Below are 14009 nucleotides of genomic sequence, written 5' to 3' on the forward strand. Positions count from 1 at the left end.
GGTCTCCACAGCAGACCAGTAACTGATCAGATTTATGCCACAAATCTGAGCAGCCAACGTAAATCCTCAAAGCCCTGACTGGACACAAAAGATTTTTTTGCTCCGGCAAGTCAAACGGCAGAGGAGAAAAGGCTTGAAGGACGATCAGATGGAATGTATCCCGGCCTCAGGTGCAATATAACTTTAACCAGTCCAGGGACTAAATCTAGGCAGGACGGGGCAACTGATAAGGCCTGCAATTCTCCTACCCTTTTAAACGATGTTAACGATAGTAACAGGGCAACCTTGAGAGTCAGAATCTTTTCTGAGGCCGACTCTATAGCCCAGGATACACTGCACGATTTTTGGCTGTCCCAGATGAAAGATTGCCATCGTAAAACAATCATGGCAATTTCTGTGATTGTGGCTCTTAATCGGTGGTCCTATGTCGTACAGTGAGAGAGGTTCAAAGACAGCCGTTTTCCCGGTCTTGCGACCAAAGATAGCCTACGATCATTTTCTGAGAGTGTCAGAAATTCAGCATGATCAACGCACAGTGTGTTTGCTGCTATGACCTACGTCTACTGACCAGCCAATAAAAATGCGACATGAAATCAACACGACATGGCGCTAAAACTTAAAACTCCTTACCTCAAGCTCTTTTCCCTTCTTCTTTCGCCGCTTCCTTTTTATTTTCAGCACACATAAAAACTACAGCTGCCAAAGTGTGTTTCAACATGGTGTTTTGTTTACCACTAGCGCATACTGAAGACGTTTTATTCTCCTATAGAAACTTGCATCGTAGCCTACAAGTCAATAGGTGTCATCAACGTACAGTCTACATGCATGTCGTACCCAAGTTTAATAGATCCATGTCGCACAGTGTGATTTGTAATGATCTTATAGGATTGCTAAAATCGTGCATCCCGAGCTTAAGGGCTCAAAGGGGGCCTCTGGTAAGCATTGAGGGAACTTGCAGCCTCAGCCGTCTGGCACCACAAAGGAAACGAGATTTAAGGGGATGCCTTCCAACAAAGGCTACATCCATGTGGTCATGGCAAGCAGAAAGAGCATCCACATACATCTTAAATGTAGAAAGGGATAACCCTGTTGAGAGGCGCTCCTGCAAGAACTCCAGCACTGAACCAACTGGGCAGTGGACTGGCTCTGTAAGGTGCTGCACACCATGACTCAAAGAGACGCCACTTCAGGGCATAAAGCTTACTAGTGGAGGGAGCTCTAGCATTTAGGATGGTCTCAACAACATCAGTTTAGAGATTGGAATTTATGAGCTGGTACTCCTCAGGGGCCAAACCCACAGCTTCCACACTTCGGGCCTGGGGTGAAATATTCCTCCTGGTCGGAATCTCCCAAGGAGAGGCCACGTCTGCACCAAGGCATCCAGCCCTAACAGAGCTGGAGGTGTGGGGACGAACCAGAGGGGACAGCAGGTTGACTCCTCTGAGGACTCCGCTCTGTCGAACCTCTGCCAAATTAACTCTACCACCTCGAGATGGAGTATCCATTCTCTGGGCCCCAGCCCCTGCCTCAACACAATGTCTGCTACCACGTACAAAAACCCTGGAATGTAGATTGCCCTCAGGGAGAGCAGAGCAGGATCTGCTGCACCAATCTATACACCAACTTAAATGCAGTCAACCCTGTTAAATTTATGTAAGAGCCTACTGACGTGTTGTCTATCCATACCAACATGTGGTAGCCCCTCAGGTCTGGGAAAAAGTAAATGAGAGCCAGAAATACAGCCTTCATCCCCAGGCAATTTATGTGCCAAACGAGATGTCTGCCTTCCCAAACCCCTTGGGCTGGGTGACCATCCAGAATGGCACCTCAGCTTGTAAGGGAGACACAGTAGTCATTATCTTGAGATGACAACATGCCCCCAGTGTGGGACCCCAGGTGAGGAACCAGCAAAGCCCTCTGTGTGTTACCCTTATCTTCTTCAGGGGGTTGCACAATGGGTGGATTCCCTTGCTTTTTAGTCAGAACTGAAATGGCCTCATGTACAGCAGCCCAAAAGGTATCATGTTGGTGGCGGCTACCATAAGAGACAACAGTCTTTGGTATTGTTGGACAGAAATTTCTTAAAGGAAGGGGAACATGTTCTATGCCCCCCTTTGCTAAAAGAGAGTGCAACTCAATAATAATCTCAATAATGGAACCTGCTCTTGCTTCACCATAGTGGGAGCACACCATTGAACTGAGAAGGATGAAAGTCTGACTAAATTCTGTAACCTTTTTATATTGTTCTTAGAACCCACTGAAAAAACATTCATCAGAAGTTCCCATGCTGCCAAATGTCGTGAGAGAGGAATCAGTCTCTTGATTTCTATTTGTAATGGGGTTTATTTGTTCGGGCCCTGAAACAGCATGCTGGCATGATTTGTGGGATATCGTTAACTTCTAGAGCCTCTTATTACATTATCAACACAAGGAAGACACAAGTGTAATAAAAGGGGTTTTATTAATTAAAGGATTGACAAGAGTAGCTAACAACTACTAAATGAATAGCATGAGTGTATAAAGTGCATAAAATTGATAAATCCAAGTGATTTGGACGTTACTATGGCAGTTACATGTTATCTTATGGAAAGATAAATTGTGTTTTCTCTGGGCTAAAAAGGTGGAGAATCTTTTTCTGAATTTAGCAAATAAACTGAATGATTGTTTGTTATTAGCTGATATCAGATATACAAATCTAATGCAAATTAGATAATCATATACTGACAATACACAGTAATGCCAAGGTCTCTAGAAAATTAGGTTTGGTCAAGTGATATTTATGTTCTGCCTGGACACGAGTCAGGAGACGGCGACTTCTTCCACTGGTTGTACTGTTGCAGTGAGAAGAAAGAAGCTGGATTCCGTTTAAACAACCTTGAGCACAAAGACTGGAAACACTGAAACATAAGGTTCTTGTCTGGAACACACAGAGGAAAGAAGCCTTGAAAGTGAATGTTCTGAAGTCTGTGCAGAAGATACAGATTATCTGGAACATACAGAATGAGGATCTCTGAAGACAATGTTCTGAAGTTGGTGCATAAAGTCCTGAAAATTGGAGGGCACATGCTTGGTTGTTGTTGCTGTTTCTATTTCCATACTCCCCAAAATTCCCTTCTTCCAGAACTCCCTACCTGGGCATAGCAAATTAAGCTTCTCTTGATCTACCGACATGAAAAGAGGAGGATGAAAGGCCTGCAAGATGGTTGAATGTGCTATGTTTGTTGGAACCTTACACATTTAGCTGGTCTGGGGTGCAAAATTACTTTGACTCTACCCGGAGCAGATCGAGGCAACTGACAGGACCTGCAAGTCTCCTACCCACTTAAGGGAAGTAATAGCCAGCAGAAAAGTCATCATTAGAGTGAGGAACTTCTCTGAAAGTCCTCTGAAAGGGCTCGAAGCCAGGGATAACCCTTCTAGAACCATGGCCAGATCCCAGGCCGGAACTCTTACATGAACTGCAAACCTCTATCTCAAAGTGCTACCAAGGAAACAAGTGATGTCTCCCCAAAGAACCATCGCCTAATGGTGTGTGGAGGGCAGCAATGGTTGTCACATAGTCCTTAAGCATGGAAGGGGAAAGACCGACATAAAAACAATCCTGGAAAAACTCCAGCACTGAAGCCACTGAGCATTTAACTGGGTCTAACTGGTGTTCTCTGCACCATAAAGTGAATACTCTCCACTTTAAGGTGTAAAGTTTCCTCATGGAGGGAGCTCTAGAGTTTAGGATGGTCTCATCAACCTCACTTTAAAGACCATAGATTAAGAGTTGATCTCCCCAAGGGCCAAACCCACAGTTTCCACATCTCCGGCCAGGGGGTGATAGATTGGGTGATAGAAGGTCCCTCCTGACGGGAATGTCCCAAGGAGAGCCATCCAGGAGATATTAGGTCCATAAACCACACTCGTGCCCACCAGAGGGGGCTACTAGCAGTAGATGGACCCTTGTCCCGGCGAACCTTCTCTAAAACTCCTGGAAGCAGAGCGGGGGAAAATGTGTACAGACGTAGCCTTGGCCATGTCTGCACCATGGCATCTAGCCCCAGCGGGAAAATACAACCATCATCTCCAGGCAATTTATGAGCCATGACAGATGATGAACTCTTCAGAGACTCTGAGTCAAGTGGCCATCTAGGACCAGCCTGTGAGGGAAGCGCCTGTCGTAAGTGTAACAAGAGCACAACTGTTTTCAACATTGATAATAACAATAAATGTTTATTAAGCAGCAAATCTATCTATCTATCTAAAAATAGGCTTAATTTTCATGTAATATAGCCTTGCTTTGCCTTGTAAAATTTATATATATATTTTTATTTTCATTTTGAGGTGAAATATGACCTGCACAAGTTTTGTGAGATTCACTTAAAATATTATGCAACACCACGCCTGAATAATCCAGATTTTTACCTGAGAGAAAATAAGATGTGACTCCTGCTGATACTAGAAACTGACAAGAGTAACAAATGAAATCCATCTCACCAGCTATCTTTACTCAGAGGGTCAGAGTCTTTTCCCATTCATTACAGTAGCAGGATTGGATTTTCCATCTACGTGTAAATCCACATGACCTCTCCAACGACTAAGAAAAAAAGTCAGGGTTGGTGTAGATGCCAGAAGTACTCAACAACACAGCAATGCGCTTCAGAGGTTGTAAGCATCACAACGCATGCCATCTCGATTGAGACATAGCACAGACATGTCCTATTACTGTGCAGACAGTGGTCTGCAAACTCCATATTGATAGATTGCTAGCGACGACTCATAGTGTCCTGTTTGATTTCACTCACCTGAAGATGGCCTTGGTGCTGTCACTTCCACATTTGAAGCCCTCTGCTCTGAAACAACAAAGACAAGCAAACAAAAAGAAATTATTGAGTGTTCAGTAAATTGAACAAACAAAACAAATCATGAATTAAGCTCATTCAGCTTTAAATAAACATACTTTTTAAATGCTTCGCCATGTTCTGTATTACTAGTATCCTTGTAATTGCATTTTGACTTGCTTTAAAACAAAGGATAATGCTGAAAAGACTGTGGCAGCCACAGATGTATCAGGGTATTGAACATGCATGGTTGATGCTTTAAATAACCAATTCATTTCCTCCTCTCTCTTGACTTTAATGATTAAAAAAAAAAAAACATTCTCATTGTAATTCGTTACAAAATCAGAATTTATATCTGTATTTAGAAGTCATCTGTCATGTATATATAATATTATTGATAAGATTTTTTGATTAAAAACTGTAATATTATGAAATATTACAATTTAAAATGACTGTTCTCTATTTTAATATATTTTAAAATATAATTTATTACTCTAGTCTTCAGTGTCACATCCTGACACAGTGTCACACATGACACAGTGTCATCCTTCAGAAATCATTCTATTTGGTGCTCAAGAATGATGCTCAGCTATGTTTGGTGCTCATGTTGGTTTGGTAACACCATGATCTACCGTTGAACTACAGGAACTCTTCATCACTTAGAGTCAGACATTGTTCTTAGATTTTCCTCATTCACTAATTCAGTTCCTAATTCACTTACTCTTCAACTGGTGGGGTTTTTATTTGCTCGCCACAGGCAGGTATTACTCAGATTCGCAAGTGTTTATCTTTAACTATATTTTTGTTCTGTGTTTGGTACGCAGTTAAAAAAAATACACCGCCACCTGTGCATAACCTCGCATTTCTACCTGAAGGCCACCCTGTCGTTACTCTTTCTCAGGTCAACCAGCTGCAGGATGTCGTCCCTGGAGCAGCTGAGCAACTGCCTGTGGTTAGGGCAGAGGTCCAGTGACGTCCCTCTGCCCTGAAGAGGCACTTCCTGTGTGCAGGTCGCTGCCCTACGGAACACAAACATGGACTCATCAACCAAATTTCATTTTACCAGCATATTTTAATGTAACATCATTAAAACAGGTAAACATAACAATTAAATACTTGTTTTATAAGTGCTCATAAGTTTACAAACCACTTGCAGAATATGCAACATGTCAATAATATTAACAAAATAAGAGGGATCATAAAAATGTCATGTTAATTTTTTTTTAGTACTGTCCTGAATACTGTACTTTTATTTATTTTAGGGTTGGGAAGCACATTAATTTCTGTGAATACTATTTGCTGTTTAATGTGTTAACTGTAATTTTTTTGTTTGTTTGTTTTTTTCCAATTCGTAAAGTAGCTTATGTCTGCAATTAAATTTTTTAATATTTTTAATGATTTGTAAGAGGCAGGCATTTTTTTATAGGGGTGGAAAACAGCGCAATCATTTCTGTGAATACTATTTGCTGTTTAACACATTAAAAAAGCAATTGACGCAGCATCCGTTTGTTTTTTCAATTCATAAAGTAGTTAATTTCGTTTCACTTATATTAAAAGTTGTTATGATACTTTTAATGTTCTGTAATTATTAATTAGTGAAAATAAAAACATAATCTGATCATTTGTAGGCCTGGCTTTCAACTATACTGTAATATAATATATAATTTATATATATGTATATATATATATATATATATATAATTATAATTACTCATTTTATCTCCAAAAAAAGTTAATTAATTACAGAAATTTGTTACAGATCCTTGTAAAGACGTGTTTAAAACAACCTACTTTTCATGCTTTTGTTATACTAATAGTTCTAATAGCTAATATTCAAAATATTTAAAAGGAATCAACACAAAAACATGGGATTTGTGTCTTTTAAAAGCTTTTAAAAATGTAATGGGACACCACAGTGTTCCCTGTTTGGGAAAAGTGCCACTAGTTGTCATTATTGCCATCTGGCCTCATATTATTTGCGTATCGCGTATTAGGCAGATCAAGCAGCATGATGCTGAAGGCGCATTTGAAAGTCTGAAATCTGTCAACTGCGGCTCTCCATTGAGTTTTAGCAGACTGATGTCATGAAAGTTTGTCTCATTACACTATGAGTGATGGGCTTAATAAGACAAGAAAGGCGACTGCAGATGTGCAGCCCGAGGTCATAGTCTGCGCTTTCCTTTTATATTCTAACAAGTTATCATCTGGGCAAGGACAAGGAGAAAGATTTGGAATCTCAAGGCATTTAACATATAAGATGTCTGGGGTGTCACTCTGTAAACCAGAGGAGCCTCATCTGACAATGATTTGAATTCCAATCACAGAGACAGGCTTGAGTGTTTATTGCCTCTTAAAGAGGCATGCGATTTTGTAAAGCCCACATATGTGCATGCATTTTACACAAGAGATGTTTAGTGATCATGTCTGTCATTTAATTGCCACTTGAAAGTAACTCTTCTCTCCAAAAGAATAAAAAAGGGTCAAAGCATTGCATGGTGAAAAACGCAAATGTCATAATATAGCACAAATCCCATTACAACAAGATGAGAGGAGAGACAATTATGTGGGCTGACGGTTGCTAGGAGACAAGCGAGCCGTCATCTCCTTGGCAGCTGAAAGCTGTGGTTGCTGGGAGTGAATGAGAGATGTCAAGGACTGAGACATGGTGTAAATAATGGCTCTTCTACCTCTGTGGCGTCATCTATATTGTAAGTTTCGTGCTTTAAGTTTCATGAATTACGCTCGCCGTGAGGCTTTATGAGAGCAGAACTTTGCTGGACTAACATCCTTGGTGCTATTATTTTACATCTCTTATCCAATCAGAGAAATCGAAATCCACTGAGACGCTGAATAACAAGGGTTACACAACAAATGCGCTGTATTATTACAGGGTCGCTTCGACGCTACAAGGTGGTTTTCAAAGCAGCCTTATTCAAGAAAACCCGACCAGCTCCAGTGTGACATAAGATTTATGCAACAACATTAATATTTAGTAGCGAATGATGTATGCTGTTGTTACGGCATCACTGTAATGAATTAAAGACACATGTTCGCTGTTCTTGTTTAAGGCAAGACACAAAAGGTAAAGAGGGTCATGTTGTAACTAATAGATATCACCTTACCCAGTTGAATAATCACAGTACATTAAGGCTGTTTTGTATTACACATTTTCTGAAATGTTATGTTTAAATATGCAAATGAGCTAAAGCCAGGTTCAAAATTCTAGTTTCATTTTATTGACATTTAGGACTTAAAGGTTTTTACAGAGGGATTATCTCATTTTATCACTTCATAAATTATGAAACAAATAATATGCTATATATAAATCAAAAACGAATGATATATGAAGAAATCCCTATGTAAAACCTTCAGAATATTGATATGAATAAAACTGGTGTATGTCTGGTATATGTAAAGTGCTACAAAAGTGGAGATTTTTGGCTTAGTGCAGGAAGAAAAAAACTTATTTTGAGAAAACGGCCTTTAAAGATATGTATTGAAATCGAAATATACAGATGCAAATTGATAAAGTGTAATAAAATAAATGTTTAAATATGTATTTTGGATCTTTTCTTTCCACTTGTCTGACTATGGAAGCAAAATAGCCCAAAATCTCAAAATCAGTGTATGAAAAACATTAGTTTGGCGTTACTTTTCCACACAGTCAATTACTCTTCCAAAACGGTAGCTCTATTCTTGCCTTGCATGGGTTTTTGTCATTCAAAGTAACAATTGTTGTTGTGGACAAGTTTGTCTCCTGTCATGTTTTGCATGTAATGTCTATGTTATGACTAGACGTCACGTCACTTTCAGAGTAGACCACTAATTATAAAGAGCAATGTGGTTTTGTCATGTTGAGTCACATAGCGCCGCTCGATTGCAGTGTTGATGTCACACTATTATGGCTTTATGAGAAAGGGAGAGTGTATTTGTCAGCAAATAAGTTAAATAAACAATGGGTCTCATTCACTAAGCATGTGTACGCACAAATTTGTAAATTAAATCTGTGTTCAAACGTTTTTACGAACAAATCATGATTTACCAAAAACCAATATTTATTCTAAATTTACAAAAAAAAATGTAGGAACAACTGAAACCACACGTATGCAAAAAGATATTTCTCTGTGCGGCTTTATAATCATGTTAAGAAGTTGTAACATTAGGAGTGAGCAGGGAAATGTCAGGATCTAAGTGCAAAGAAGTATGTTTAATAAACAAACTGAAGCAGGACCAAAACAAGAAAAACACAAGGAACACAGAACACGGAACACGGAACACGGAACACGGAACACGGAACACGGAACACAAAACACAAAACACAAAACACAAAACACAAAACACAAAACACAGGAACATCCAAACCCATGAAGCTCCAAACATCAGCTGACAAAGCACAAGATAAACACAAGGGCTATATATACACAGAAGGTAACAAGCTTAACAAGATAAGGAGTTAACAAGACACACCTGGGGAGACTAATCAAGGGGGAACCAATGAACAAATGGACTACAAACAGAATACAAAGCATGGCACAAGAAACAGGAAACACTTCAACATAAAAGTCCAGGAATCCACACATGGAATATGTAACAGAAGTAATATTTCATCTTAACACAATTATATTATATTATATTATATTATAATACAGTTTGATTTCATCTTAAATATATTTTATCATGTACAGTGAAACAGTAAGCTTAAGCTGTGAGGTTTCTCTGAATAATGCAGATTTACGTGTGTACAAATGGCTAATGAGAGGTCTGTAATTTGGGTCTGTATAAAAGATGTTTATTGTGTTTGAACTGGTTTTGGGAATGACTTGGCATTGCTGGAGGATCTGGCGAGTGCGCGTCTGCAGAGAGCAATGAAAGGCTGCAAAGGAAAGGTTGTGCAGAAAGTCTTTATATGGAGATGGTTTGGGCGTGTTTTATGCAAATGACTGACCCAGTGCACGCGGCTGGTCATTTCACTTACAAATAAGTCAGATAAATAAATAGTATGCGTATTTGGCGTGCTGTCCGAGGAGAGGGCTCCGAGCTCGGTATTTGGCCCGAACCCAGAGTACTCCCCCCGTATTCTGGTTTACGAAGATAACTAGGCGAGTGTGAGATTTGGTTAGGAAGATAACCAGGCGAGTGTGAGATTTGGTTAGGAAGATAACCGGGCGAGTGTGAGATTTGGTTAGGAAGATAACCGGGCGAGTGTGAGGAGACGCTGGGATGCTGAAAAACTGTTGAGGAACATGGGTGAGTCGACTGCGTATTTATAATATCCTCCACTTATGCTGATTGGGTAGACATGTTGATTACTGACTGCTGACAGGCTGGTTGGAATGACGTGATGATTGAAAGGATCATTTGAAAGCGCTCCTCCCGAATTTTGTTAATAAAACATAATTTAGAATACTCCAAATTCACTAACATTAGAACGAGATTAAGAACAATTTCATGTGTGTATGTTGTTCCTTAGCACAATATGACAAGTTTCTAGTGAGCAAGTACTTGGTCTGTTCACACTAAAAGCAAAAGTTCTGCACGACACAATCACAGTCATTCGGAAAATACCTAATTTTTACAGCTATGTGGAGAGGGATTTTGGATCAATGAGATTTCAATATGAACTAACAAGCAGGGTGCAACTGAAAAGGTGATTGTGGCTGGTTAAGATATGGTGCAGCTTTCTTTATTAAAACAAAATTATTATTCAAAAAAGTACACTGAACTTAAGGGCAATTACTTTCAATTAATACATTTCAAACTTTGGTTCATGCTAACGTGTCACGAAACAGTCTTGTAAACATTAAGAAGATTAAGGAGAATAGGAATAATGGTATTTAATGATAAAACTCAGGAGATCAGACAGGAAACTCACACTAACACAACTTAACTTTGACGAGAATGGACAGAGGATGAGGAAGAACATAGGGTATAAATACATGGAGCAAACAAGGGGAACTAATGAGTAAATTAACAAGGCACAGGTGAATGAAATGACTAAATAGCAAAAGAGAGAAACTAGATCACAGGGAAACACAAGAAACAGCATACATTTTACAGTACGCCCTCTCTTGAAAAGGCACGTCCTCACACTGTAAATAGTCCAACTAAGGAGGGAGGGAGAGGGCTTTGGAGAAGGGCGTGGAAAAAACAAACAGCAAAAATAGTGCAGGGCACTGAAAACAGTCCATTGGGGAGTGGAGGGTGGGAGGAGCCAGAGGAAAGCCAGGAAGAGGAGGAGTCTGGTGGAAATCCAGAGTCCAGCCAGGATGCCCCACGGCGGAGTCGAGGGAGGGAGCTATGGTGTAAATCTCCTTGAGGAGGTCATGGGGATGACCGATGGAGATGGAGCCAGTGGAGCCCAGAGCGCAGACGGAGAGCCGATGGTCAGGCACGACACCGAAGGCTTTGGTGGCTGTGACGGAGCTGTGGCGACGATCCCCCGAGGTGGAACCAGGGTACCAGAGGTCTGAGGTGGAGCCGGAGAGACTGAGGGCTGAGGCAGAGCCAGAGGAGAGGCGGCGCCAGACGGAGCCGTAGGGGTGGAGCAGATGGCTTGCAAGTCCGTGGCGAAGCCCGACTGAGGTTGAGCCGTAAGGCCGATGGTCCCAGGTGAAGCCAAGGGAGGGAGGAACCAGGGTGGAGGAGTCTGGAGGCCGGCCGAGGTGGAGTGACTGGATCAGTGGCTGGATGCGGAGCCAGGGGATCTGAGCATCCAGACAGTGCTATAAAACAGCTGGCCCAAGGTGTATCCACACCACAGAGGGCTGGAGGAGGAAGAACCGAGGGGCTGACGGGAGACAAAGGAACTGGCAGGGATCTGAAGAGGAAGTGGGAGAGGGAGGCTGGGAAGGCATTCTGGAAGCAAAGGAGAATTATAGCTTGGCGAAACCAATGTAGACATAGGAGAACTTTTGCTGGACGGAACTGGCAGAAACACAGGAGAAATTTTGCTGGATGGAACCAGCGAAGACTCAGGAGAACTATAGCTGGGTGGGATCAGCAGGGGCAGGGGAGCATCCTCTTCAAAATAGTCCTTATTAAACCAACAAAATTAATAGTCCAGCACTAGCTCACCCTCTGTGGTGGGAGTGTGAGCGGGGCTCCATTCCCTCAAACGTGTTGCCAGCTCACACACCTGGTCAGACGATCATCGAGGCCCTGGCTCTGAGGCGATGTGAAGCTCAGTCCTTCTCATTGGTGACGGCTCGTTCCTCACAGCAGGCTGAATTCTTCCATCTGCAGTGGGCTCTGGCTCGTTGTCCATGCAGCTGGGTGATGGTAGGATGGGCTCTAGATTAGGAGCGGGCTGATGATTTCCTCCTCAGTGAGGCCGATGGTCAGAGGCGAATCGCAGTTCACCAGTATCCACTCCACGTACTCGCCGAAATTCCTCCGAGGACCCACACCGGGCAGGCGTGCCTTCGTTTCTGCGCTGAGGCTTGTATGGTAAAAGACACTCAGCGCTTCATCCAGGAAGTTGGTAAGGCACACCCGATCTAGAAATCTGGTGGTGTGGGTCTCGAGAGATTGCTGCTCCTGCTCAAGGCATAACAACTGTACTGCCGGTAAGTCCATGTTCGGCATGGGTCCGTTCTTCTGTCACAAAACAGTTGTGTAAACAGCACAAAGATGAAACTAGAATAGGAATAATGGTATTTAACCCTCTGGAGTCTGAGGCTGATTTGGGGCCCTGGAGAAGTTTTGACATGCCCTGGCATTTGTGCTTTTTTCAGTTGTTCATGAACATATTAATGGAAAAGGTGTCATTACACTGTATTCAGCACGAACTAGGCTACCATAATATGTGAGCAACATGTATGTACATGTTTGTATTTTTGAAGGAATAACGTTTATGCGTGGTTATTGAAAAAAAACAAAAAACTTAAGTCACTGAAATAAGGCCAAAAAGCAAATATTATATATGTGTTCACAAGACTTCTGGGTATTGGAGGTTGTAGACTAGAATTTTTGCTTCAAAATGATGTAAAAATTATCGTGCCTACTTGTTCATATAAAACAATAGAGAGATTTAAATTTTCTAAGACACTTTTTGTCAAGAAACACAGTATGCGTGGAGGCGTGAATCTTCATGAATAATGCTGTGATTCACACCTGAAAAGACAAAAGATCCGCATAATGACCTGCATAATGACCCGCATAATGAGCCCTTTCAGTCAGGTAGACTATGTGAAAAAACCCTATGATAACAGGACCACATCAGCTATTGTATTAAAGTTAATATAATGTCAACTCTTGACAAAAAAAAACATGATTCTTGTGATCTCATGCATGCACGTATTCTTGCACATCATGTGAAGAAAATTTTGTATAGGTTAAATTACAGTACCAGTCAAAAGACGTCTGACATGTCTCTGTTTTCATACAGATTACATAAACAGAGAATTTTTGTTTTTGATTTGACTTACCCGATTTAAAACCTGGCATTTCAACGTTTCTTTAGACATAAGTCTCATTTTTGTGTCATTAGTATTCACTAAGTTGCAGTTCATTTTCTGAGAACTATCAGATTGGACTTCGTTCAGAGGGAGACGACAGATCACGCATCATGTTAGTTTTCTTTATTTTGCAAAAAGCACATTTTGTTTTTACTCTGAGTGTACACAAATAAAAGAAGACATTCTATAGTTTCAATTGATATATTACTTATGTCTCTATGACAAAAAATGACAAGCGCGTTATCCGACTCCAGAGTGTTAATGATAAAACTCGGGAGATCAGACAGCGGACTCACACTAACTCTACTTAACATTGATGAGAACGAACAGAGAATGAGGGAGAACACAGGGTATAAATACATGGAGCAAACAAGGGGAACTAATGAGTAAATTAACAAGGCACAGGTGAATGAAATGACTAATTAACAACACAGAGAAACTAGATCATGGGGAAACACATGACACCTCAAAATCAAAATATCATATATATATATATATATATACACACACACACACACACACACACTATATTGCCAAAAGTTTTGGGATGCCTGCCTTTACGTGCACATGAACTTTAATGACATCCCATTCTTAATCCGTAGGGTTTAATATGGACTTAGCCCACCCTTTGCAGCTATAACAGCCTCAACTCTTCTGGGAAGGCTTTCCACAAGGTTTAGGAGTGTGTTTATGGGAATTTTTGACCATTCTTCTAGAAGCGCATTTG

At 41.0% G+C, this 14009-nt stretch overlaps 1 protein-coding gene across 1 annotated transcript in view; it reads right to left on the reverse strand.

Annotated features, from left to right (window-relative positions):
* LOC127495624 (protein Atg16l2-like) overlaps positions 1-14009 on the reverse strand; it is a 43495-nt gene that overhangs the window by 8046 nt on the left and 21440 nt on the right. The window contains 2 exon segments of the mRNA XM_051862565.1: positions 4791-4838; positions 5696-5845. Coding sequence (XP_051718525.1) covers positions 4791-4838; positions 5696-5845 — 198 coding nt within the window.

Source organism: Ctenopharyngodon idella, chromosome 15 (genome assembly GCF_019924925.1).
Source record: "Ctenopharyngodon idella isolate HZGC_01 chromosome 15, HZGC01, whole genome shotgun sequence".
Taxonomy (NCBI): Eukaryota; Metazoa; Chordata; class Actinopteri; order Cypriniformes; family Xenocyprididae; genus Ctenopharyngodon; species Ctenopharyngodon idella.